Below are 24,819 nucleotides of genomic sequence, written 5' to 3'. Positions count from 1 at the left end.
TTAAATCGAGTTTCTGAGGTTTTTGTTGCTCATTTTAAAATGATGGAAAGAAAATCTGTCATTTAAATAAGAATTCTATTGACTTTGTTTCATTATTACCTCTAAGGAACTAAACTTTTTCTTTAGGAGAGTTAAGAAATGTGTTTCATTTTTGAATTAAGTGCCTTGAAATAGGAGGAGGAAAGAGCTCAAGGGAAAGTGGAAGCATGGTAATAAATAAAATAATCTCTATTTGTTGTGGCTTGATGCTGTCAAAATTTTGAAAGGTGAAGTCAATTAAATGATTGTCCTTAACTGCCATTCAAACAGTAATTTAGTGTTTAGTTCCAAACAGAACTTGCTGGAGATTTGAGCATTGGTAGAAAAAGTGTACATGAATCAGCACATTATCCAGTTCTGAGGTTTTTAAGTGTTCTCAAAATGTTTAATGGTTTGGGTTTTTTAAATTTGGGTATTTTTTTGATCTTTAAGTGATGATGGTATTAAATACAGTTTCTTAGGAATGTGGGGTTTGGCATCTAATGAATCCACAACCTTTTTTTTATTTGTAGCTTAACATTTTGATGCCACAGCCTTTCACTTCAGCAGTTTTTTGTGAAAAAAGTAGTCCAAAGTGAACAGTAGTGGTTTTCTTACATTTAGGGTAGACTTTTAAAATAAAACATGATGAAAGACATGATCCAGGTTTGATTGGTATGGTTGTTATGGTTCTGATCTAGTGGAGAGTAATAATAATTAATTCAAATTTCAGTTCTTAAAAGGTACATAGAGGAGTAAAGCAAACAAATTGTCCCAAAATAAAAAGAAAAATCCTGTGCCCAGGATCTCTACAGGAGCTGACTTTGATTCAACTCTGAATTACCCCCTTGCAATTCTGTTTCCCGTCTTTGATCATGTGAAAAATACAGTACCAGAATAACCCCATGAAATTTAGGTTTTATTTCTAAATAATTCTCAAGTGGTTTTAGGTTCTTTAATCTTTCTGCAAATATTTTCTAATTAGTTGTAAGAAAATCAGAATTTGTTAACAAAGGAAGTCACTGTGGAGATTTTAAAGCACAGGATTTTTTAATGGCTGATAGTCCAAATGTGCTTATCTGACTGTGCATTTCATTCTACAGTCTTCCTGAAATATTAGTTACCAATTCTAATACCTGCGTGCCTGCAGATGATGTAAGCACAGTCACACTGTATTTTAAAAACCGGTATTTTTAATATGGACTCTGCTATTGTTTCATTAAACCTTAAACAACAGGGTAAAGATTTTTTTTGCACTCAGAAATCATTGATTTCCAAGTGCATCTTGCTGGGCCAAAACCAAACAAAATAAACTGCACATAGAGAACTTAAACGCTTTGAGGTTTTGCACCTTCCTTCAGGTGGCATAGAAAATTTAACTAATATTAAATATTTTATGTGATAAAATAAATCACATAAAATATAAAACAAAATATTTATTTAGCATAAACAGTACAGTAGTGTTAGGCAGTTACTCTAGAATAAGTATTTCCTTTCTTGTATTTCGAAAGAGTCTTTTGAAAGCTAGAAAGATTTTAACATCTTTCTGAGTTGATAATTATGGCTTAGGACATCCTTCTATTTGTATTAGGGAATGCTGCAATAGTGGAATGTTTATTTTCTGTCCCATTACTTGTGATGAAAAACTGAAACTACTTTTGTTCACTCACTGTCATGTCACTATTGTCTTTTCTCAGCATGGATTTAGTGGAATTGAATCATACTAAAAAATATAAAAGTGTGGGGGAGAAGGGGAGAAAAATGTTACAGGGTGGTTTTTCTGATTTCTCATATCAAATCTGCATTATCAAGTGTGTTATTTTTCAACTAGTGGCTAATCAAACTGCATGATTTTGGGGATGTTGGGTTTTTCTTCTCCATTTTTATTACTTTTTCGTAGATAAAACTTCTGGTCACAACTGTAAAAAGGTTTTCCAAATCATGTCCTTGTGTGGATTTTGTAACACATTTTAGTTCACTCAAGTAGAACAGGTTACAAGTACCTTTTTTTTTATTGGTTAGCTAATAAAATTTTTCATAGGCAGGTAAGGTGAATATTGATAAGGTGAAGTAGATAAAAACATATCTTACAAAAAATTTTACTTGAATGGCAGTATAATTGCATTTAACAGATAATCATCCACCACCCCAACTTCCTAATGAAAAAATTTTAGTAGTTTTTAGTTAATGAAACTAACATAACTGCATGAGAAGAAGCAAGTACTTATCCAGGTATAAATTGTTAACACCAACTATAGATGTCTTCTTTTCTACCCCTGTTGCATTCCCAGTATAAAAGTAGGAACTACTAACTAGGACAGATTGTTGCTAGACAAGTTTTGGTTTTAAAATGTTATGCTTTGTTTCCAGACAACAATTTATTTGGTGGGCTGCACATTTATAGTGAGTTTTATAATAGACTTTATAACTACAGGTTTTCAAAAATCACACTCTATTTATAATTTTTTCAGGAGATAAATCTCCCCCTAAACTTGAACCATCAGATGCATTACCTCTTCCTTCAAACTTGGAGACTAATTCAGAACCACCAACCCTCAAACCAGTAGAACTCAATCCAGAGCAGAGTAAGCTTTACAAAAGAGTAAAATTTGATAATGAATTATATAGCACTTCCATTCAGAAAGAAATAAATGGACACACTCCAGAACACTTACTTGACAGTAATCTCAATGAGTCGACTGTTTCTGCTGTAGCTGAGTCATCAACTGATGTAAACAGACGTACATCCATTCTCTTCTGCAAATCGAAAAGTATAAGCCCCCAAAAGTCTGCAAAGAACACTGAAACCCAGCCAACTTCTCCACAGCTAGGGACCAAAACCTTTTTGTCTGTAGTCCTTCCAAGGTTGGAGACACTTCTGCACCCAAGGAAAAGATCAAGGAGTGCATGTGGAGATTCTGAGGTTGATGATGAGTCCCCTGTAAAGCGCTTGGATACAGGTAAATGTTTACAAAACTTATTTGAATGGATGCATCTGGAAAGTTAACATTCCTGTTAGTTTTTACCTACATGTGATTGTTAATCTTCAGATTTTAGCACTTGAAACAGGTTGTCCTCGCAGCTGAGTAGTTACAGTTCAGAAAATTATTATTCATTTTTCTGTCGGCCCTTGACAGTTAGACTTACTGAACCAAGTTTGGGTTCTCCAGTTTCATGATGCAGTTTTTAAATACACATATGGATGTATATGAAACCTGTAGGAAAGATAAATTGGCTGCTTTTTTGCAAATTCCCTCTTAAAACTACATGGAAGCTGGACATGTGATGCCAAAACTAGAAGGCTTGTAAGCAGGAGCATGAAAAATACCTGCGCCATGTATGATTTCATTTTGCTGAATGTTACTCCAAGCATATTTTTATATTATGAAACTGATGATTGTGTATAAGGCACTTTGTATATCCATGTATCTTATGGAAGTGTTCAAATCCCAACATATAATGACACTTCATGTGGTTTTTTTTTAGTCTGTACACTTTCAGTTGAATTGAAGGTGAGATTATGCTCTTAATGAGACTTCTCTAAAGAATATTTGAAAGAAAATGTTGTCTTGATACATTAGGGCAGAACAAACAGCTCAAGACATTAGTTATTTCTCTCAAGACATTAATTATATATTTTCTTAGCATACCATAATTCTCTTTATTTGAGAAATTCATACAAAACCTTTGAGGAAGAAAAGCAGCATCAGGAAATTACTTATGGATATTTCCTTACTGTCATCCATGGCCATTGCTATGACTTTAATATTACCTTTGAAATAAATAATCTCTTTCATTGTCATGTTGGGAACCCTTATGCAGGTATGAAAACAGCATGTGGGGGTTTGTCTCTTTGAATGAAAGAGATAGGAGTTTAATTTGAACATTAGGTGTGAAGATGTACTCCAAAAGCTGGGGGAGGGATAGGGGGGTTTATTTGGGGGAAAAAGGAAGTATTGTTGATTTTTAGGTTGTTTCTTTTTTGTTTGGTGGGAATTTTTTGTTCTGAATAACAGGATTTTTCGACGTGTGGGATGTTGCGCTTTTTTTTGATTGGTTGGTTGGCTGGGTTTTTTTTTTAATGATCACATGAAGGCACTAATGATTCTAATGCTGGAATCATAGTATGAGGAAATTTTATGTAAGATGCAGTGAGGGGAATTGTTTTTCATTTATATTTTTTGGGTTTTGCTCTGTTTGCCTGTTAAGAAAGCCCCAACTTCCATTCATTTTCCTAACAGCTTGGAAAGAGCATGCAGATTAGATCTGGTACTTTAGTTCTGAAGTAAGTACCAAGTGAAGGCAGTGTGATAATAGAAATTAGTCAATCTTTATTAACAATATAAAAACCTTGGTTTCCAAATATCTTAATTTGCCAGTGTATAACCTAGATAATTTCATTATGTACCTGGACATAGATTGCATTTTATCACATACAGTGAATCATTTTGTGCTAGACCACACTGGGAATTAGTTCTAATTTCTTGAAATTTTTGTGTTAAACATTGTGGATTTTTTCTTTAGGGGAAGAAAAGGTTTTTATTTTGTAGGAAAACTAACTTAATTCTTAAAGGGAAAAAAGGCAGCAATGAAACCAAAACCCACCAGATTTCTGAATACATTTAAATTCAGCCATTTTTCCTTCTCTCTGTGGACTTAGGTGTATGTAGAGCAAATATGCTTTTGATTATCTTCAAAACTAACAACCTAGTTACAGGAATAAAATCCAGAAGTTAAAAAGTTTTTCTATTGTTAATTTAAAACAAAATAATGTAGTCTTTTTTTGAAGCTAGTAAAGATATAAAGTGAATTAAATATATGTAGAACTAATACTTAGGGGGCATTTATAGTTAGATTTGTACTTGTTCAAGAAGAGTGAATTGAAACAGTTTGGCCAATTAATATTCACCTGAAAATGTTCTAGTTGTTTTTTAATAGTATCTTGTGTTTTAAGCATATATGGTTCATACAGATGTGGCAGTTTATCAGATCTTATTCCTTTGATTAGTTTGCCTGCTGGCAAGCAAACATTTTGCTTTCACATAGGAAATTTTATTCCTCATGTTATTTTCAAATTTGTGTCTCCACACAAATTTAAGTAATTTGCAGTTGGCAGCTATTTTGAGCTACAGTTCAGCAGGAAACCAGCACAAATGTCAGATACTTAACAAGATTTAAAAACAGTTGAGATTTTTTGTGTATGCAGCTGGTATTGATTCATGTAGATGTCTGTGTTATGATAAAAATGCATTAGGTGATGTATATAGCAATGCATTCTTTCTCTTTGGTTATTTTTTACAAAATTTAATCTCATACTACAGGTAAGAATGTTTTTATTCAGTAGAATCCAGCAGAGCTTTTTCTTCCAAAGCCATCCAGTCATAGGAAGAGGCATGCAACAGGCTTCTTGTGTGCATTGACACGAGTTATTAGCTTTGGGGGAAATCCCTGCAGTTGAAAATGAAGTATTGTTGCACAGTTTTCTTTGAATGGTGTGAATATTAACTATCCTTAATTTTACTGAATACAGAAAAACTCATGAAAAAGAACCGCTTATTACGCCGAGGATTGAAATTTTTAACTTGTCAGGAGCTGCACTGTCACGTATTTTTTTCTTTCTTACCTATTTATAGCCAGTATGAGGGTTTTTGACATTAGTTAAGGATGTCTTGTTTCTGTCCCTTACTCTGCAGTCTCTTCAGTGTTTCCTCCTTTCTTGTCACTCCTGTATTCTTACATGACAAAGTTCAAAGGAAGACTTTAAAGTTTATTTAGTTGAGTGAAAACACACCTACCTGATTGTTCATTATTCTTGTAGACTGCTTTTATTGTGCTCTCTTGACTTACATTTGGGGTTGATATTTTTCTAGTTATTTTCAAGAAATCCACTGACACACTCCTTTGTAAGTGCGGTGTCCCACATGCTGTTGGTTTTCATACATAAGATTACTGAAATGCCAGCTCTTTTTCAGAAGTAGGAGACTATTGAACAACACGAGTTAGCCTTCAAAGGGAGCTGAAAGCAGTTCATTTCCATACTGTGATCTTTCATATGTGAATCTTTAAAATATATGAAGCAGGAGTGTAGTGTAATCTTAAATTTAAATTTTCTAGTGTTCTACATTATCACAGAGTACATCTGTCTTTGTAGTTGCTGTGTAGAAACTGACAGCTGCATAGTGGAGATGTGTTTAAAAATTTCCTATACATATTTGATGTATTTTGGGTTTGCTTCACACAGTATCTAGCAACAATTTCCAAAAGAAGATTGTTGGTTTACCGAGGAAATTTTGGTGACATCAGAGATTGATGTATGATTCTTGAAGGTTGGGCATGTCAAGTCTTAACTGTGACAAGTTTAATGACCTTTTCCAAATACCCATTGTATACTTACCTTGCTCTTTTGTTACAAAGATGAACCCTTTTTGTCAGGGAAATATTTTGTGCAGTTATTATATCAGAGAAAATGAAATTGATTAATGGATAGAAGGTAGATTTTACTGACCATTAAAAATCTGCCTGTATCAGTTGTGTATTAGTAAGATAGCAGATGGAACAAATTATTGTTTCAAGAAACCCTTTTTAACATTGTAAAATGCTATCTTATGATCAGATTAAATTTGCCTGTGTACTTGGTGTTATTAGTCATCTCTAAGATTTTGTAAATGTAGGTTTTAAAATTCCTAGTTGCTGTTACAGTACTCTCTATTTTAATGAGAAACTAAGTATTTAAAATACACTATCCTAAAACAACCACTGTAACTTACCATAGAATCAGGATTTCAGATAGTGATTATTATAGTATGTTGCATTTCTATTATTTATTGTCCAAATGCAGTAGTAGGAAGTTTCAGGGAAGTATATAATTTACTTCATATTTTCGCTTCCAGCTACACAGATTTTCTGAAGGTACTGAAACCCATGTAAACAAGTATTTAGAATATGGATCACTGAAGTAGAATATTCACACAGTAAAAAGCATAGAGTGGGGGAATTTATTATTTCTTAATACATACTTCACATACAGTTATCAGTATACAACAAAGATTCCTTATTAAATCTCTTAGTAAATGTTGGGCTGACTTTGTTTCTGCTCGAGTATTAAAAAATGATGGCAAGTAACCTGTATACGAATTCCATTTGCATTTGATAGAATTTAATATTGTAGTGAGGACTGCTGTTACTTAATTTGATATGATAAGGGTAGACATTGTGTCTGGAGTGAAATGGAGCACAGTTCATTTTTTTGATTCTTGAGTACTTGATTTCTAATGAATATTTGCCTCTCTGGAACACAGGCCCATTTGCTAAAAGTCAGGCTTCATATGCACAGCATTCGTTACCATTCACTGAATGGAGGAAGTGAAAGTAAAACATGCATATCAAAAAAAGTTATGTCTTCGAAGTAAATAAAAAACTAAAATAAAGGTTCCTCAGTGGAAAAAAAGCCCCAAATTGGTATGATTTCTCTTGTGGTTAGCATAGACAGGAATGACAGTACATGTGTGTGTGTGTGTGTGTGTATATATATATATATATATACACACATACATATATATATTAAAAATTGATATTCATGAATAAAGTGCAACAATTTGACTAAATCTACCACAGTCTTGGTTTATTGTATTGAAATGCATAGTGATTGTTTCATGTGAAGTCTGATTTGAATTTAATTATTTGAGCACTTAGTGGTGTTCAAGAACTTCAGCTGCCTGACTCCAGGAGGTTTGGAAACATAAAACATTTTAAGGTGTATTTGCAAGCAAACAAAGTATTAGAGATTGTGAGGAGGTTATAAAGGCCTAAAAGGAATTATTCTCTGGTTTGTTAAATTTGTCAGTGTAGAGACATGGGGAGTACAGGAGTATGACTGTTCAGTTGTCAAAATATGTTTGGTTAATTGGTCTTCTAGTAGGTTGATAGGCCACTAGGAAATGTAGGACCATTTGATAAGAAAATAAAGCAAATTAAGGAAAGAAATTAGGAGGAGGAAAAGAAAAAATAACCCCATTGCATTTCTTAATTTCTTTTTGGCCCACACAAACTTAAGCCAGGAGCTCTGCCAGGCCTATGAAAATTTCTGCCAATTTAATTTCTGGGAACATTTTGAGAGATAGGGGAGCGGTTTTGTAATACACATAGAATAAAATAAGTGCATAAGGCAGAAAGAGGGGGTAGGAAGCTATTTTATGCCAATCAACACTCACAATGTCTTTTAAGAACATAAACATTCCTTCTGGTTTTATTGCATATAAATAATCATAGTATTAACTTCCTGATGATAAAAAATCTTTTCCTATTTCTTGATTTATGTTATTAAAATAGGGGGAATTTTGAGCAATATAGTTGAGAGTGGTGGGGGTTGATGAACACCTGGATAAATGGCAATGTGGTGCTTTTTTCAAGGCTTGTGAGATGTGTGCATACATAAGGTACATTATACACTAGTATTCTGGAAATTTTTTTGGGGCCTTAAAAATGTTAATATCTTTGAAAGTGATGTCTTTTGGGTTATTTTTAAGATATTATTAGCACTCAACGTACAATTGCTGTGTTTTCCAAGATGATTATAACCAAATCTTCTGTAATAATAAACAAATATTTCTGGAAGCCCTTCTGTTTTTCTTGATGCTGTAGGAATTGCGGAGCCTTTTACGGTATTCTAGTGCTGCTTTTTTTATTTTTCTCTTTTTTTTTAATACTTAGCTCATTTCTTGGCCCAGGTTTGGCTTTGTAAAAAATTAAATGTCATAGTCCCCTATGTGCTTCATTTGTGACATTTAAGACTATTTTTTTCTGTGTGGTGCAGATGGTAAACAGAACTGTGGGATTTATTGAAAATAGCCAAAAGTTAGTGAATTTGGAGATCCACACTATATCTTTTGTAAGTTATGTTCTTAATTTATTTAAGAAGATACTTGCCGTGGTGCTGTGACTGATGACCTACCTTCAGATTTACAGGCTTAGATATGGTGAAGTCCCCTCTTCCCAGACATACAGTGTATCAACGTGGATCAAGTGAGCTGAGCTGTTTGGAACATCATAGAATAGTTTGGGTTGGAAGGGGCCTTTAAAGGTTATCCAGTCCAACCCTCACATACTCACCCACAGGTCTGATTTAAGAGGTGGACAATAGAAAAGGTTAATCCAGTGGCTCCAACAGCAGCATCAGGCACTGAACCTGGCAGGTAGAAGTACCAGTCACTTGTGGCCCATTCTGCTGTGAGTGGAGAGAGTGGGACAGTTTACACTGTGTGATTGACTGCAGATTAATGCCTCTCAAAGGAGGTTTGTGTGTGGATTTGTGGTTTGTGGTGTTTTTTTTTCCTTTCCCCCTTTTTCCATTCAGTTAGAAGAGATTAGATTATGCATTTGCATGCACAGAGGAACTTCCTTCATAAAGAGTAATTATGGTAGCACGTAGTTGTCCACTGTATCATACACACAGCCCAGTATTTGGGGATAGTTTAAATTGAATAGCTCTCTGCTATGTTTCTCATTGTAATACCCAGATCTAATTTCTTTGCTGTGCACAGGGGAAGTATACACATTAAGAAGATATCCCCTATAAAGAAACATGTAATACTCAAGAATGGGTAAAATTGGAGCAAAGTTGCTTTGTTCTGTTGCTGCCAAAACAGCGGTCATTGGTCATGCTGTCAGGTTGCGTTTGACAGGCCATGCTATCCTAATGTGGTAATGTTCCCACTTTGATTTCATTTTCTCTTCTCTTTCTTTTTATTCTATTTTCTTCCTTGACTTTTCCTTTTTCCCTTCCCTCCAAAGCTTTAATAATGCTCAGAAATTACTTCCTAGCAGCATGGCATTGGAAAAAAGTGAAGACAAAAGCAGATGCTGAGAAGTAACCTTCAGTTGATAACCATGGCTAACTCTTGAGTTCTTGAAAAAAATTCTGTGTTGAAGATTAAAGTACTTCATGTCTGAGGGGAAAAAAGCAACTATAGATTCATCTGATTAGATACAAGGATACGAACATGCGAGTCAGCCTTATTTTAACTCTTTTGTTCAGTTTTGCCTAAAAATAGCAAAGCTGGGCTGGTATTTTAATAGCTCTTGATTTTCTTCACTTGAGGATGCTTCATGCACTGTCAGGTTGACTGCATGAGCAGTGAAACATCTCATTTGGTCTTTCCAGATCCTGTCAATGAAGCCAGGAAGAAAATGTTAGGATAGCAAACACTGTTGATTTTTGCTAGGCTGGAATAATTTTTTAGTAAGATGTTTCAGTCTCTTAAGGACTCGGGTCATGCACTTCCTCAAGTACTCTGCAAGCTGTCATAGAAGGAGGCTGTAAAGCACTGGATCTTTTGTACTGAATCACAGGAAGTTTTAATCTCCCTGCTTGAAGTACCTCTCAAGGTAAAAAAGGCCTGAAAAATTAGGACTGGGAATGCAGCTGAGTAATTTACTGAAGTAATTAAAAGATTTACATTTTACTGTGGTGTCCTGTATGTCATCTCAGGAGTGGCAGATCTCTGCCTTGATCTTTCTTTCAAGTAGCAACTTCAGTTTCATTTTCTGTTCCCTATCCTCTCAAGAGGAACAAATTATGCACCAGTTTTCCTAAACAGCTGTAAAAGGCAAGTAAATGCTAAATTATTTAGTTTTAATAGAGTCAGATTGCTTGACCTCCTTACATAGGAGAGCTCTGGAGTTTTCTGTCTATCTGTTCCCTTTTCATTGGTTAGCATACCTAAAAGCTGTGTTCTCACCATTACAGGGAAACCCTTACTTTCAATGAAGAAAAATCTGTGTTGATAAAAGCTCTGTGTAAAATCCTGTAGCTAGTAATTTCCAAAAGTTAGTTCCATTCACGAACATCTCGGTTTAGGAAATGGAGCAGCCTTTCTTTGTAGGTGTCAGGTCCTGCTGGGCTGCTCTGAAGGATTCCTAGGCACTAGGATTTTCATGGAATGTATTGATAAATAATTATCATGCTTTTTCATTATGTAAGTTGTGAATTAAAATAATATATATCAAGAATATATTTAAGAAATCTCTAAAGATTTTTTCATTTCTATCAGGATTTTGTAGGTGAGAAGGTAAAAATCTTCAAATGGAAAATGTTTAAAGAATTTTTTTCTTTCTTAAGGTTCGTAACTGTTTGGGCATAAATTAGTAAAAAATGTTTGGAAAAAAGATTCTGATCTTGAGTCCTCTTAAGTAATTTTTGCCAAGGTAATTAGAATTAATGGTCCTAAATATTACTGGCTTTCTGTAGTAATTTCTGGGATCCTGGATGATATGCTATTGTTCTGTATGTGATTCAGGCACTTAAAGCTTGTATTTCGCAGTCATCTGTTTTACATGTCATAAATTGTATAAACCAAAGCTGATTCAGGAATTCAGTTTGTAAAGTTAGTTTTGAATTTTTTAGATTTTGAGTGTGCACTTTTTAATGGCATTTTCTACTCTACTGCTTCATCAGTCTATCAGTCTACCACTGGAACAGCTGATACTGTCTTAGAAGTTGTAATTTTTTTTTTTTTTTTGAGAAATGTTTCTTCTTGTATGCTCTCTTTTCGTTTCAGAGTTTTCTGGAGTGTGTTCAAACTCCTCCACTAAGGTTGCCTCCCACTCACATGCTTTGAAATGCCCTGAGCACTCATTCTGCAGTACAGAGATCCTGTTGTAATGCAAAGCAATGTATGATCCTTATCTTACAGAAGCTGTAGTTAATAAATTCTGATTGGTTTTTCTTTCTGTTGTGTAAATCAGATTTTGCTGTGTATTAGAGTCTCATCTGATTTGCCAGAGACAGTTCTTATTCTCAGATTTGAAGAAAATTAGTAGTTACAAGAGGAATTCTTTGGCATTCTTTTGGAACCCATCAAACAGGCAATTTATTGAGCCACCAAACTGTATTTGTTCTGTGTCACTTAAATCTTTAAAGGTTAAGATTTTCTGGTTAGGATCTTGAAAGGTACTGCTGTTTAGTGTGTAGGTGCCACATCATGAGCTCATACTGAGCTGTCTTTGCTGTCTTTAGCCATGACCAAGTTTTAAAAGCTTTATTTCCAAGGGGACTCTTCACACCAGGCTTTGTAGTCTTTGAGTAACTGGCTTCCATTTTGTCTGCATACTGAAGACTGTTTTAAGTACTGGAAGCTTTGCTGTGCTCTGATATTCATCTCTGTACTCTGAAAAGAAGAACTGTGTTTAATATTCCTGTTGCACTTTAGAATTTACTGTTTGAAGTAACATTTAGAGGGTTTCTCTTAGGGTCTTATGCTCTTACTTGTGAAAAAAAAACTTAGTGGATGCCTTCCTGTTTCTGCAGTCTGCCCATTTCCAAGGTTTGCATTTTTAAGAATACAGTAACTTTTGATGATTTATTACCTTCAAGTATTCCCTTATCCTGTGTGTGCTTATCTGTATATATAAATCCCCCTAAATCAGTGGCATCCCCTTTCTTACTCTTACTGGAGGTATTTTTAGCTACATTTCTAAACTGTGTTCTTGATGCATATCATGCACATGGAGGTTGTATTCTGTGTTTTCAATGACTTTCAGTGTTTTCTTTTTCAAGACAGAGTCCTGAATCAAAGTGAAACTTACTTAGATAGTCCCTTTAGAAACCTTAGGTTTTAGTGATAGAATACATAGGACACTTGTGTCATTCTCACTGTCTCTGGACACTGCTGTAAGGATGGCTTATTTAATTGAAAGCTCTGTTTCCTTTCAGAGAGACTTAATGACTTTTTCACTGTCTTCCAGGTTCTCATATTAACTAATATCATGCTGGGTATTTATCTCTTTGGATCCTAATTATTTTCTATTATCCTCAACATGGAATGGAATTCAATTAAATGATCATTTTGGAACGCAGAAAGACAATTACATTTGAAGTAATTAATTTGGATCATGTTGGAGACACCAGCCATCCTTAAAACAAAAAACAAATAGAAATGAACACTCTTGGAGGAAGTCTTTGACACATATGAAACTATGCTCTTCATTCAATACATTGCCCCATTTCCGTAAGTTACAAAGTTGTACGTGTTGTAGTATATGTGACACACACTGGTCGCAGAGTTTTACCAGTCCCAACATTCTTATTCCCACAACATGTTCTGTGAGAGCAGATTAGCTAAGAATGCTACATATCCATCCTCTTCCCTTCCCCAGAAAAACCAGTCTCATCTTCCTTGGAGAAGTGAAACCTACCAGAAAAAAATGGTTATGTTTTTTTTAAATAAAATACACCTTTTCCTCTACTGTATATATATTTTAATGAAGAGTAATCAGTTCAGGGTAAGTGCTCAAGTCACGACTGAAAATGAGACTAAATAGTGTTGTAGAAGTGCTGGTGCACTGTGTGCAGTCATTGTTTGAATACTCCCAGGTTTTTTAGTGGTTGAATTTCAGCCCTTCAGGTCTAGTTGTGGGGGAGCACTTCATCTTACATTTTGATGCGCTTGGTTTTGCATCAAGCTATGCATAGTACAGAATTAATTGCTTTAGAATAACTTTTTGCAAGTTCTGCTTCTTTCTTTTTGTTTCAGCAGAACTGTAAGGTGTATTACAGTCTGAAATGTACAATTCTGTATTCTGGGGCAGCATTTTGTACATTCGTGGACATGCTGTGCTGCTCTTTGGACTATACTGAGCTTTGTTCCTCTATCATGTTTTCCAAACTTCTGCTCTCTTTTGGAAATTACCTTTTCCTGATTCCATTTATTTAATATGGGCAAAAGGATTCCAACTTGCTTGATGTAGGTAGTCAGTGAAAGTTTTAAATGCAGCCTAAGAACAAACTGGCACTGTTGAGAAGAAGTTAAAACTTTGCCTGATAATACAGTTTTCAGTGCAGTGAGAGACCTGTGGAAAAGTATCAGGCTGATCATCTTTGCCTTACTTTTTTTCTTCTTAGTTAGCATTTCTTTATTTTCAAAATGGTTGTGTTATGCTGTGATTTGCAAGGCAGTAAATTTTCCATGTAAATAGAAGTTGAGCTGAAGATTAGAAATGGAAGTAACCCTGCATTTAAGAGTGATAGCAGACTTCATTGTTTGAGAATTCCCTTTTTAATTGAAAAAGGTTAAGTTCTGCCTCTTGAGAGTGGACTGCTTTATTGAAGAAACTTAAGAACAGAGTGGAAAAGTAAAGGAAATGAACCACTAATTAAAGGCTTTTAGTTTGATCTTTAGGACTTTAGGGAGGAAGAGGAGGGTTGTCATTTAGTGGTATTGATGAGGAGGCAATATGTGTAAGAAGTTTAGTACCTGACGTAAAATTTCACTCCATGACTGTAGAGAAAGCTCATTTGAGTTAACAAAATTGTGAGCTTGTGGAAAAGTTGTAAGCAGGATGAGTTAGGTCTCATGGATTTTCTTTATTTGGCCTTCTTAGTTATATCTACTGATTCTATAAAATGTAAGTTCCTTAAAGCAAATGGAGATCTTTAATTTCACTTACTCTAGCAGCTACAGGACATTGGGTGTTTCATGATTCATGAGAAAATAGTTTTGTAATGATATAACAGAAACCAAATCGTGTAGTATATCTGATCTTTTTTTGCACATCAGTGCTACGACCAAAAAGCACTTAAGTTTTATTGCCTCAGTTTTTTCTGGCAAGTTACAAGGTCAATTGTGAACCATTTCATCTATGACTAGATATGAGTGTGTTTTGTTTAAAATAAGGCTTGAACTTTTCCTTTCTTAAAATAATGCCTATTCCTTATACCTTCTGAAACGTGAACTGTATAAACTGGAGTCTCATAGATTGTGTAAGCTCCTGTCATTTGGGGCTTGGTGCTCAGGAAAATTACTCCTGCTGATAGATTGCATGTTCTTTGTTTTTCATACTTCCACAAGCAAGAAAGAAACATGTCTGGGAAGCTCTAAATTCTTTTGCACTTTAGTATTCCTTTTTTTGTCAAAAATGTGTAAGTGGGGTTTTTTCCCCACTTACCGTAGTTTAACCCCAGCTGACAATCAAGTACCAACCAGCCACTCTCTCACTTTCCTCTCCTTGGTCCTCACAGTGGGATGAGAATCAGAAAAAGGTAAAACCTCTGGGTTGAGATAAGAACAGTTTAACAATTGAAAAAGAATAAAATGAAATAATAATAATAATAATAATAATAATAATAATAATAATAATAATAAAAAGGAATAAAACCCAAGAGAAACAAGTGATGGGCAATACTGTTGCATAGCACCCACTAACCAATGCCCAGCTCTGTCCCCCAGCAGTGGTCAGCCCCTCCCAGCCAACTCCCATCATGTTATCTATGGGGCATGGCACTCCATAGTATGGAATATCCTTTTGGCCAGTTTGGGTCAGCTGTTCTGGCCATGGTCCCTCCTAGCTTCTTGTGCCTCTGCTCACTGGCAGAGCATAAGACACTGAAAAGTCCTTAACTTACTGTCAGCACTGCTCATCAACTCAAACATCAGTGTGTTATCAACACTCAAATCAAAATACATCACTGTACCAGCTGCTCAGAACAAAATTTGCTCTATCCCAGCAGAAACCAGGACACCACTGTTAGTAACTATTCTACAGACTGATAAAACATTTTTTACTCTAATCTGAAGTGAATTAAGTGAGTCATTAAACTCACAGCTTATATTTAAACTAGAATAGGGCTGGACTGCCACCTCAGAGAGCTGTCTCCATTGCTATAGTTGCATGTTTCTGCTGTATCCCTTGTTTCTTAACTTCAACAGTCAGGCGATCACATGGTTGCTTTGTCCACTGTGTTGCTGAAAACTGGCTCCTTATTTCTTGGTACTGACTTGTTGACAAAGAGAAGCCACCATTGCCAGGGACTGAGAGTGCCAAAATGTCCATTTTGGTGACAGCGCAGTCATAAACTAACTGATTGAAATAATAAAAATATTATTTTGCCCCTTTTGTCCTGGGTGTGCATGTACAAAACCAATGTATGCAGAGATAAGCATCCAAGTCACATTTGGCTTTATATGGTTAAATGTTTTGCACATTCTCTTAACACAGGTACTTCTTTCCATTTTCACAGTCCACTGGAAATGTGAACTGTGCCCTTGTTCTGGCAGCAATCATTACTTGATCTGTCTTTCTGTTTAAAATTCAGTCTGTGATGTGACTTGTTTCTGCTGATAGCTGTTTCACAATAGCTAGATGCCTGAGCGATAACTTGAGTAATGTGTCTCCGGCTTGTGGCAGGATGAAAACAAAACAGTTTATACACCTCACTTGAAAGATAAATCTGACAGGATATTGAAGAATTACAAGTACTTTTTGCAAAGACGTAGGAGATGTCCTTTGCAGAATGGTTTTTTTTAGCTTTTCATTTCAAATGCCATGTGAAATGTACTGTGATAACTTCAATTCCCCTATACACTTTTTCGTAAAGCATGCTCTGTTTCAGCACAGTCTAAGACCAAACTCCTCCTTAATCTGCAGATATTTTTATCAACTTGCTGAGAATGAGAACAAGATTAATTAATAGCACTGATTAATAGTTTGGTGCTTGTCACTCAGGACAATGCTACCTTTATCATTTTTCTTCTGTAGGAAATCAAAGGCACATATAGGAGTTACAAAACAAACACTCTAAAATGAATATTTACAGTGTAAATTAAATGACAATGAAAGGGAATACTTATATGTAAATCTTTCAGAACCTTGAGTAAATATACTCCTCTTTCTCTTAAAAATCTGAAGTTGTGTTGATAATCCAAATGGAAGGTCTCCTGGGGTGGAGGGTAAAAACCTTGTAAGTCACTGTATGGAAATGCTTGAAAAATTACTGGATTGTAAAAAGTAACTTGCTAAGTCAAGTTCCTTAGTTATTAGCCTCCTTTGTCTTTGTAGCAAACAGACTGGAAGAATTGATAAAGAAAGTTCTGCCATAATTGTTTTACAGTAAAAGGCTCTGTGGAGGGGCATGTGAAGGGGCATGTTACATAACCTAGTTTGACTGTGTCTGCATGTACAATGATCATGATGGCCTTTAAGTCTTTGGTAGTGGTAAGGATGGCTGGGATGGGTAGGTCTTTCTTGTGTTGGGAGTGGCATGCCCAGAATTGAATTTGTTTTAAAATGTTGTTCTCTTTGTAGCCGACAGTTTGCAGTGGATGACTGCAGGCTGGTACCATTGCCTTTAGCTGAGTGCATTTCTGATCGTATTCTAGAGTCTCTGTGGGATTCTTTCCTTGTAGACCTAATGTCCACACCTCCACATACACTCCCACACACCCTGGAAAGTCTTCAGAATGCTATCTTAAAACTTTTCATTTGCCTCTTTAATCAAGTATAGAAATGGCTTAATAAGGACAATACTGTTTGTATAGCAAACCCAGAGCAGGATTGGCAACAGCCCATCAAATAAGTGGATTGTAATATAAAAGCCTTTTTAATGTTTTCATTACAATTATGAAATTAAAATGTAATATCCGTTGATGTAAGTAAACTTTTATTAGGGGAAGGCTAATTGAAAGCAGTACCATGTATATTATTGATTATTGGTGACAGAAGACAGTCATCATAGTGTCAGTCTGAATTTACTAAAATGGAAACCCTATCAGGAAGAATTAGATAGTGTCATGGAGAAATCCATATCAGTCTTTACTTCCAGTGTTTGAAAAGGATTTTAATGATCATAAAATTTCAATGCATTTCATTGCATTGAAAAATAGCCTTTTGTTGACTTGGTAATCTGCCTGATTTGTAACATTTTATTTTCTTGGGGTTTTTTTTCTACTTAGCTTTTGCAGCGTGATTGTTTTAATAGTTGGAAACATTACTGCAAAGACTGATTTGATACTCCTGTTAGTATTTCCCATGTTACAATCTCTGCTTGCCTTTTTTTTTTTTTTTTTTTGTAACCTAAAGGTTCATCCTGTTTTTAAAATCTGGACAACAGGAACTTCCTATTTATAATGCTTCCTTGAAGTTACATATTTTGTTAATATTGACATTCTTTTTCATCACACCAAAATACTTGAAGAACAAAACAATAATTGTGTACATTGTGTAAATACAAAAGGTTGTTAATGAAAATGGTGTGGTTTCCAGTTTGATGCAGTTTATTTTTTGTGTTATACTGCAGGTCTATCAAATGGTTTTGGAGACGAAAGTAAAGAGAGAGCATTAGATGATACTCCAGGAAGAAAAGTTGAACCTCGTCGCCGCTGTGCATCAGAATCTAGTATTTCATCTAGTAACAGTCTCTTGTGTAACTCAAGGTAAAACTGTAAATATGAAATACAGATTTAAGACTAAATATATCAGTTTTCTATAGTGCTTGTGACCCACGTTGGAAGATTGCATAAATTTTGGAAAAAAGAGTGTATTTCAGTTTTCTCGGTTATGTCAGATCCGAGTTACCTTTCAGGATTGCTGCGATTCTTCTGTTGAATTCAGGATTTTGCATATCCAGGCAGTTACATTTTTAAACTGACTGTGCTTCTCTTGCTCTGTAAAGATACAGATATGTTTTTACATACAGTATCTTGTCTTAATTATCTTCCTAATCTGGAACACTAAAAATGTGTGTGTTTATTTTTGTGAAGGCAATAGAGAAGCAACTTACAAAGCAGAGTCTTGTACACAAAAAAGGTAGTTTGATAGCTTTGGAACTGTAGGTTGTCAGCCTGTGGGTTGCTGGGTAGGTACTACAGTGTTGATAGTAACTCTGTACCAGCTATTGACTCTCTCCATGGAGTCTGCTGTTAAAGGCAGGACTGTCAGAATGGACACTTCTGCCACCATTGATGTCTCCATCACCAATGGTGTATCTTCTGAAAGAACAGTGATTTCTGGGTAAAGGTAGCTGTCTCCAGTCCTGGGCTATGAGGATGGGACATACAGGACAGTATAGGGTAAATCTTTTAGACAGAAAAAGAGGACTTTTTTCATGTGTTCCGGTTAAGGGAATAGTGTTAATGCAGTCATGTCAAACAGGCTTTCAGAAACAAAGATAATATTCTATTGCATCTATTTTAAATGTGATATTCTAGATCAAATTGTCAGTATAATTGTTGTTCACATTCTGTGATTTCTTGAAGAAAACTCAAGTGTGTAGAAAGCAAATTTCCCATTTTGAGAAGAGACATTTCACAATTAGAGGACTGAAATTTTTAATGAAAAATTAAAGAGAGAATAGTTGTGTTTTCTGTGTAGTAGAACTGTTGGAGCAGTGGATCTGTCTTTAGCTGATCACCAGGCAATTCTGTGTATGAAAATAATGAGAGCTTTGGCTTTTATGTTGTTTGTATTTGTTACTCAAAATATTTTTAGAGCTTGCTCCACTGATTTTACCCTGTACTGATGAAATGTAAATTCTCGTTCAAAATTTTGATTTATAGTGAGCAATGTTAATTATCAAGTAGTGATTTTAATATTAATACTTTTGTAGTTTTAGTCTCCCAAAGTGTGGTAAAGGTAAACCTGCCCTGATACGGAGACACACACTGGAAGATCGAAGTGAACTGATATCATGCATTGAAAATGGAAACTATGCCAAAGCAGCAAGAATTGCAGCTGGTAACTATAAATTCTTAATTCTTAATTCTTAATAGTAGTGTATAATTTTTTCCATTTATTTGACAGATTTTAACATTCTTATTTTTACTGCTTAAATACATTAAGCCATCTGAAAGTGTTGTTGATATCCTTCCAGAAACTACTGAATTCTGCTTTTGATTCTTGAAAGACTTTTTAAAGAATAGCATCTGACTCTGATTTTGATTAATTTTCTCTCCTTGCTTGAGGAAATAAAGAGGTTTTGAAATAAAAAGATGAGTTTTCTTTTGCAGATCTTTAAAGGAAAATTAGTAATCCTGTGTACTAGATTAGTAACCTCTTACTACCACGTGGAATGAACTCTGACTAGGAAGAAATCTGAGACTCTTACTTTTATGTACACCTGAGAAGTCTCTGAGTCTGGCTGCATGCATCCTGTCAGCTTATGTATGATTTTCTATTCAGCCTTAAAATACCATTTTCTTTACAGCTGAGAATAGTGTAGATTTCTTTCTTGTTAGCTGTCCTGAAGAAGAGGACTTGAACTGTTTTTATGTACCAGATACAGTTTTACATAGATATTTTTTGAAACAGTCTGTAAATAAAGGATTAATTAATTGAAACCCTCATGGCTTTTTCTAACTGACATGTGAATACAAACTGGTACCAACAGAGCAGAGAAACAGAACTTACTGTGAAGAATGACTGAACTAATTTTTTTTAATGTGATCACTTTAAATACTTTTTTCTTGCTATTTCTACTTTGAAAAGATCTTAAACCACTTTTATGGTTTAAGATCAACAACAAACCCTGGTATGTTTTTGTAATGTCAAGATAGAACATGTATCTGCATGCCACCTTTCATTATAAATAAGCAATGCCCATTTGAAATGCACTTTCTCTCAGCAGTAAGTATTGCCTGACTGCTGAAAGAAAGTGCAGCTGCAGCCCCTGAACTGTATCTTGGTACCAGGTTTCCCCATACAGGAAGTGCTGCCTGACCTTTACAGCATATGAACTTGGATCACTTTTCTCCCTTTGATCACCACCCCCAGTTCCATCTTGAGGTTGTAACTCACTCTTCTGATCAGTCTCTGGACTGTATCTAGGGCACCAGTTGTGGTTTTGGTTGACTGAAAGGCTTATGCCTGTCTCAGGCTTCAATCCATTGCTGAGCAGCAGAGAAGAAAATTGAGGATTGTGGAAGTGCACAGTAACTTAAACCCAGTTGTTCATTACCCTGCTTTTTGAGAAGAAATAAAACACTGGTGCTGCTGCCTGGAAACCTCTTGACATTTTTTAACTTGACTGCAGGAAAGGGCAGGGCAGAGAGACCAAGAAAACTTGTTAAAAATAAATGGAAATCAAAATGCAGGTTAGAATTTAGGTATAAGAATAGAAAGGTGTACCAGTTTTGCTAAGTTATGAGGTGCTAATCTCAGTGTGGGTATCCACGTATCCAACACTTGGAAATACATACCATGCAAATTGCATCTTGAAAATCATCACCTCTGTGACAGGATTGTCATCATAGTGAAAGAAACTGTTATTTGGAGTACCATAATTTTATGTTTGTTTGGAGCTTTTTCAAAGGGAAAGAATTACTGGAATTTGGCAAACACTTCCTAAGAACTAAGATGTTTTAAATATGCTATTTCTAGAAGTGTCTCAACTCTTGTTCTTTATCTGTAGGCTTGGAAAAAAGTATTAGTATCATGTAAAGAGTTCTTATGAATACTACCCTGTTTTTATTGGTATGTGTGTGAAAGTTGGTATTAGTATTTGGATTCTAAGGAACATGAGCTATTGATTAGGAAACCAAGAACTGCAGATTTGTCTGAGGTTTCATTCTGGAACATTTTAATTTTATATTTCTTTGTTCTTAGAAGTTGGGCATAGCAGTATGTGGATTTCAACTGATGCTGCAACATCTGTTCTTGAGCCTCTAAAAGTAGTATGGGCCAAATGCAGTGGATATCCCTCTTACCCAGCTCTGGTAAGTGCCTAGCTTCCTAGAAGTACAGTAGTGACTGTCTCTGGTCTGAAAACACCATGCACAAACTTACTTAATTGGTAAATTCCCATTCAGGTTGAAGAAAGGTGGTTTATTCTGCCCTCTTTACTATGCACTGAGTTTGTAAAGTTCCTGCAGTACCAGATTTTAAGTCAATAATTTCTGCTACCCTGCCAGCCTTTTGAGATGTGCAGTACTCCTGTGTCATGCAGCCTCCTGCAGCCACTCGCTCACTCCCTGTGGGTGGGAGGAGAGTTGGAAGAGTGCAAGTGAGAAAACTCTTGGGTTGAGATAAAGACAGTTTAATAGGGAAAGCAAAAGCCATGCACACAAGCAAAGCAAATTCATTCACCTTTCCCATGGGCAGTAGGTGTTCAGTCATCCCCAGGAACACAGAGCTCCTTTACATGTGGCTTGGGAATACAAACACCATCACACTGAATGTCCCTTCCTTCCTCCTTCTTCCCCCAGCTATATATACTGAGCATGATGTCATATGGGATGGACTATCCCTAAGGTCAGTTGGGGTCAGCTGCCCCAGCTGTGTCCCCTCCCAACTCCTTGTGCACCCCCAGCCTCCTCACCGGTGGGGCAGTGTGAGAAGGGGAAGAGGCCTTGACTCTGCGTAAGCACAGCTCAGCATTAACAAAAACATCTTTATGTTGTCAATGCAGTTTTCAACCCAAATCCAAAACATAGCCCCATACCACCTACTGTGACGAAAATTGTCTCTATCCCTGCTAAAACCAGCATACTTGTCTCAGTAGTCTTTGTTTCTACATTATATATTATTTCTGCTGCAAAATCAGTATAAATATACTCTTGATGCTGCAGCTCATTAAAGAAACAACTCAATAGCTGGAATAAACTGACTGATTGCAGCCAATTGTGATTGATGTACTGGAAACTTAAAGCTGTTTTTAAGCAGAGGAGATGCATATATGCATGTATTAATAAAGGAGAAACAGACACAGTGCTGTTTACATCAAAGCTTGCAGAGAAAATATTAATGAGGTGTTTGGGTGTAGGCCTTGGAGTTATATGATCAGTTCATACACTGGCTTGATTTATATATGAGTCTGACAATCACAACTTTTAGTATGTGTGTTCTAAAGACAATGTGAAATGTAATCATAGAGAGTCAGGTTAAAACCTCTGGAGGTGGCATTCAGAGCACTTGAGTTTAAGTACCTGCAGTGGGTGACTCAAAGACACTTGGGTCAGAAGCTGAAAATTTGATGATTGTCTCTTGAAAGATGTTAGTGCTAGATTTAAACTGATGAATACCAAAGGGTTCCTTTTCTGCCTTCTACTTTATGTCAGCATTGGTGTGTCTGAGAGTGGGATAAGTTAATTGAGGAGTTAAGCCTCTGTCAAGAGAGGAAAATTCTTCTGATTTCTGTGAGCTCCCCACAGTATTAGCTTTCTATTCATTTATTTCCCAAAGTTAGTTTACTGTGGATTAAGATTGGTGCCAGTGTGGATGGTGGAAAAACAACAGGAGCTCATAGAGTAGGGGATGGGTGGAACAGGCATGGAGTAAAAACCTTTGAGTGGAAGCTAAGCACTTCATAATGCTGTGAGCTGCCTGCAAAGGATTTTTCCATCAGGATGGTTAGTTTAACATGAGCAGCATATTCCGTCTCTCCCTCAAGTTTTGTTTAGAAAGACTTTGTGACTATAACTGCATGTTTTGCTTAAGGCTGAGTCATTAAATTGGATATGCAAGATATTTGAAAGTTACACCTTTTTTGGTTTTGTTTTTAAATTTTTGCTCCAGAGTTTGAGTATGGACCATGTATTTTACTGAAATACTTATACCTTAACATAGGTTGGTTCTTTAAGGTATATAAATTTCAAACCCTAAAATTTGAGGCTAGTTACAGCTTCTAGAAATCATGGTTTGACATTTTCATTCTAAACCTGCTTGTCAGTCTCAAAGTTGTACTAAGTGGAATTCAAATGGGACTTTTAAGAAGAACCAATATGGGTGAAAAATGCTTTTTTTTGGCATTTTCAGTCAAGTCTGCCACTAGGTCTCCACTGTGCCTATTCAGCTTATGTCAAAAAGTTGTGTGTAACACAAAGTCAATTTATATCCAGTGGCTGTTTAGTTTATTATTTATTTCTTGTAACTTAATTTGTAATACCTTCTTAAAATGAATTACATCATTTTAAAAATGAAGAACTGTCCTTTCTTCTCTCTTACAGATTATTGACCCTAAGATGCCTCGTGTTGCTGGCCATCACAACGGTGTTACTATACCAGTGCCACCTCTAGATGTACTGAAAATTGGAGAACAAATGCAGACCAAATCAGATGAGAAACTATTCTTAGTACTATTTTTTGACAACAAAAGAAGTTGGTATGTTATTGAAATGTATTGTTTGCTTCAGTAACTTAAAATTTTAAGAACCTGTACCTTTGGTCTAGAAGAAAAATGAAACATTATATTTCCATGGATATAATTCCTATGGAGTAAACTGTAATGCTAAACTTTCATATTTGAGTCTATTTTTGGACCAAGGTATATATCATCACTGAAAGATACCTTTTTATTGTCAGTTTGGGAAAAAATATTTTAAGTCATTGATAGTCTTTTTTATTTACAAGTGACTTTCATTTATTGATGTGATGAAATTGCTTCATTGCTTCATAAGTTTTTTAAAAGTAATAGTCTAACATTTATCTCTTTTATCCTTCATCATTGCTTTCTGAATTACAACACTTCTCCCAGTCTGCTCAAGTGCATTTTCTTTGCATTTTTAATACCTCTTAAACTCAATGCTTTTTTAACACTTTCTTTCACTTAGCCTTTTCTAATTTCTTTTTTTCATTAAATCTTCCCTATTTCTGTTTATTTTGGCATTGGCAATGTGCTGTGTAGAGCCTGAAGGGGGATAGTTCACACAACAAAACATTCTCTTTCCCTCCCCCTGTTGTACATACATAGGGCTGGTGGGGTTTTCTGGGGAGGTAGGAGGAGACACACAAGGTTTTTTGGTCTTCTTTTGATTGTTAGAGTTGTTTTTTGTTTTGGTGAGTTTTTCCTAGACATGGAAGCTTCTCATCTATGTTTCATCAAACTACCTTTTTCTTTTCTATGTTCTCTCTAGACCCTCTCCTCTCCTCTCCTAGTTTCCATACAGGTCAAGCTAACTGTAAATCTCTTCATGTCTCATTTTTCTCTTGAATTTACTTACTTTTAGCTATCAGTTTCCTCTTTAGATGATTATATGTGGCATTGAGTGATGCTGCCATTCTCCTGACTCCTGCTGTGCTAGTATGCTATCACTTAAATAA

General features: G+C 35.6%; 1 protein-coding gene across 19 annotated transcripts in view; it reads left to right on the top strand.

Moving 5' to 3' along the window:
• BRD1 (bromodomain containing 1) overlaps positions 1-24,819 on the top strand; it is a 68,808-nt gene that overhangs the window by 40,279 nt on the left and 3,710 nt on the right. For 15 of the 19 annotated variants that reach the window (XM_036401746.1, XM_036401748.1, XM_054514780.1 and 12 more), the window contains 5 exons: positions 2,490-2,978; positions 18,086-18,221; positions 19,394-19,521; positions 21,388-21,497; positions 23,727-23,881. In XM_036401746.1, the coding sequence (XP_036257639.1) occupies positions 2,490-2,978; positions 18,086-18,221; positions 19,394-19,521; positions 21,388-21,497; positions 23,727-23,881 (1,018 nt within the window). Of the gene's footprint in view, positions 1-2,489; positions 2,979-12,759; positions 12,973-18,085; positions 18,222-19,393; positions 19,522-21,387; positions 21,498-23,726; positions 23,882-24,819 lie in introns of those variants that run through there. The other 4 variants (XM_036401756.1, XM_036401755.1, XM_036401758.1 and 1 more) reach the window with 4 other exon arrangements.

Source organism: Molothrus ater, chromosome 5 (assembly GCF_012460135.2).
Source record: "Molothrus ater isolate BHLD 08-10-18 breed brown headed cowbird chromosome 5, BPBGC_Mater_1.1, whole genome shotgun sequence".
NCBI classification, from domain to species: Eukaryota; Metazoa; Chordata; class Aves; order Passeriformes; family Icteridae; genus Molothrus; species Molothrus ater.
This window is presented reverse-complemented; position numbering and strand designations above follow the sequence as displayed.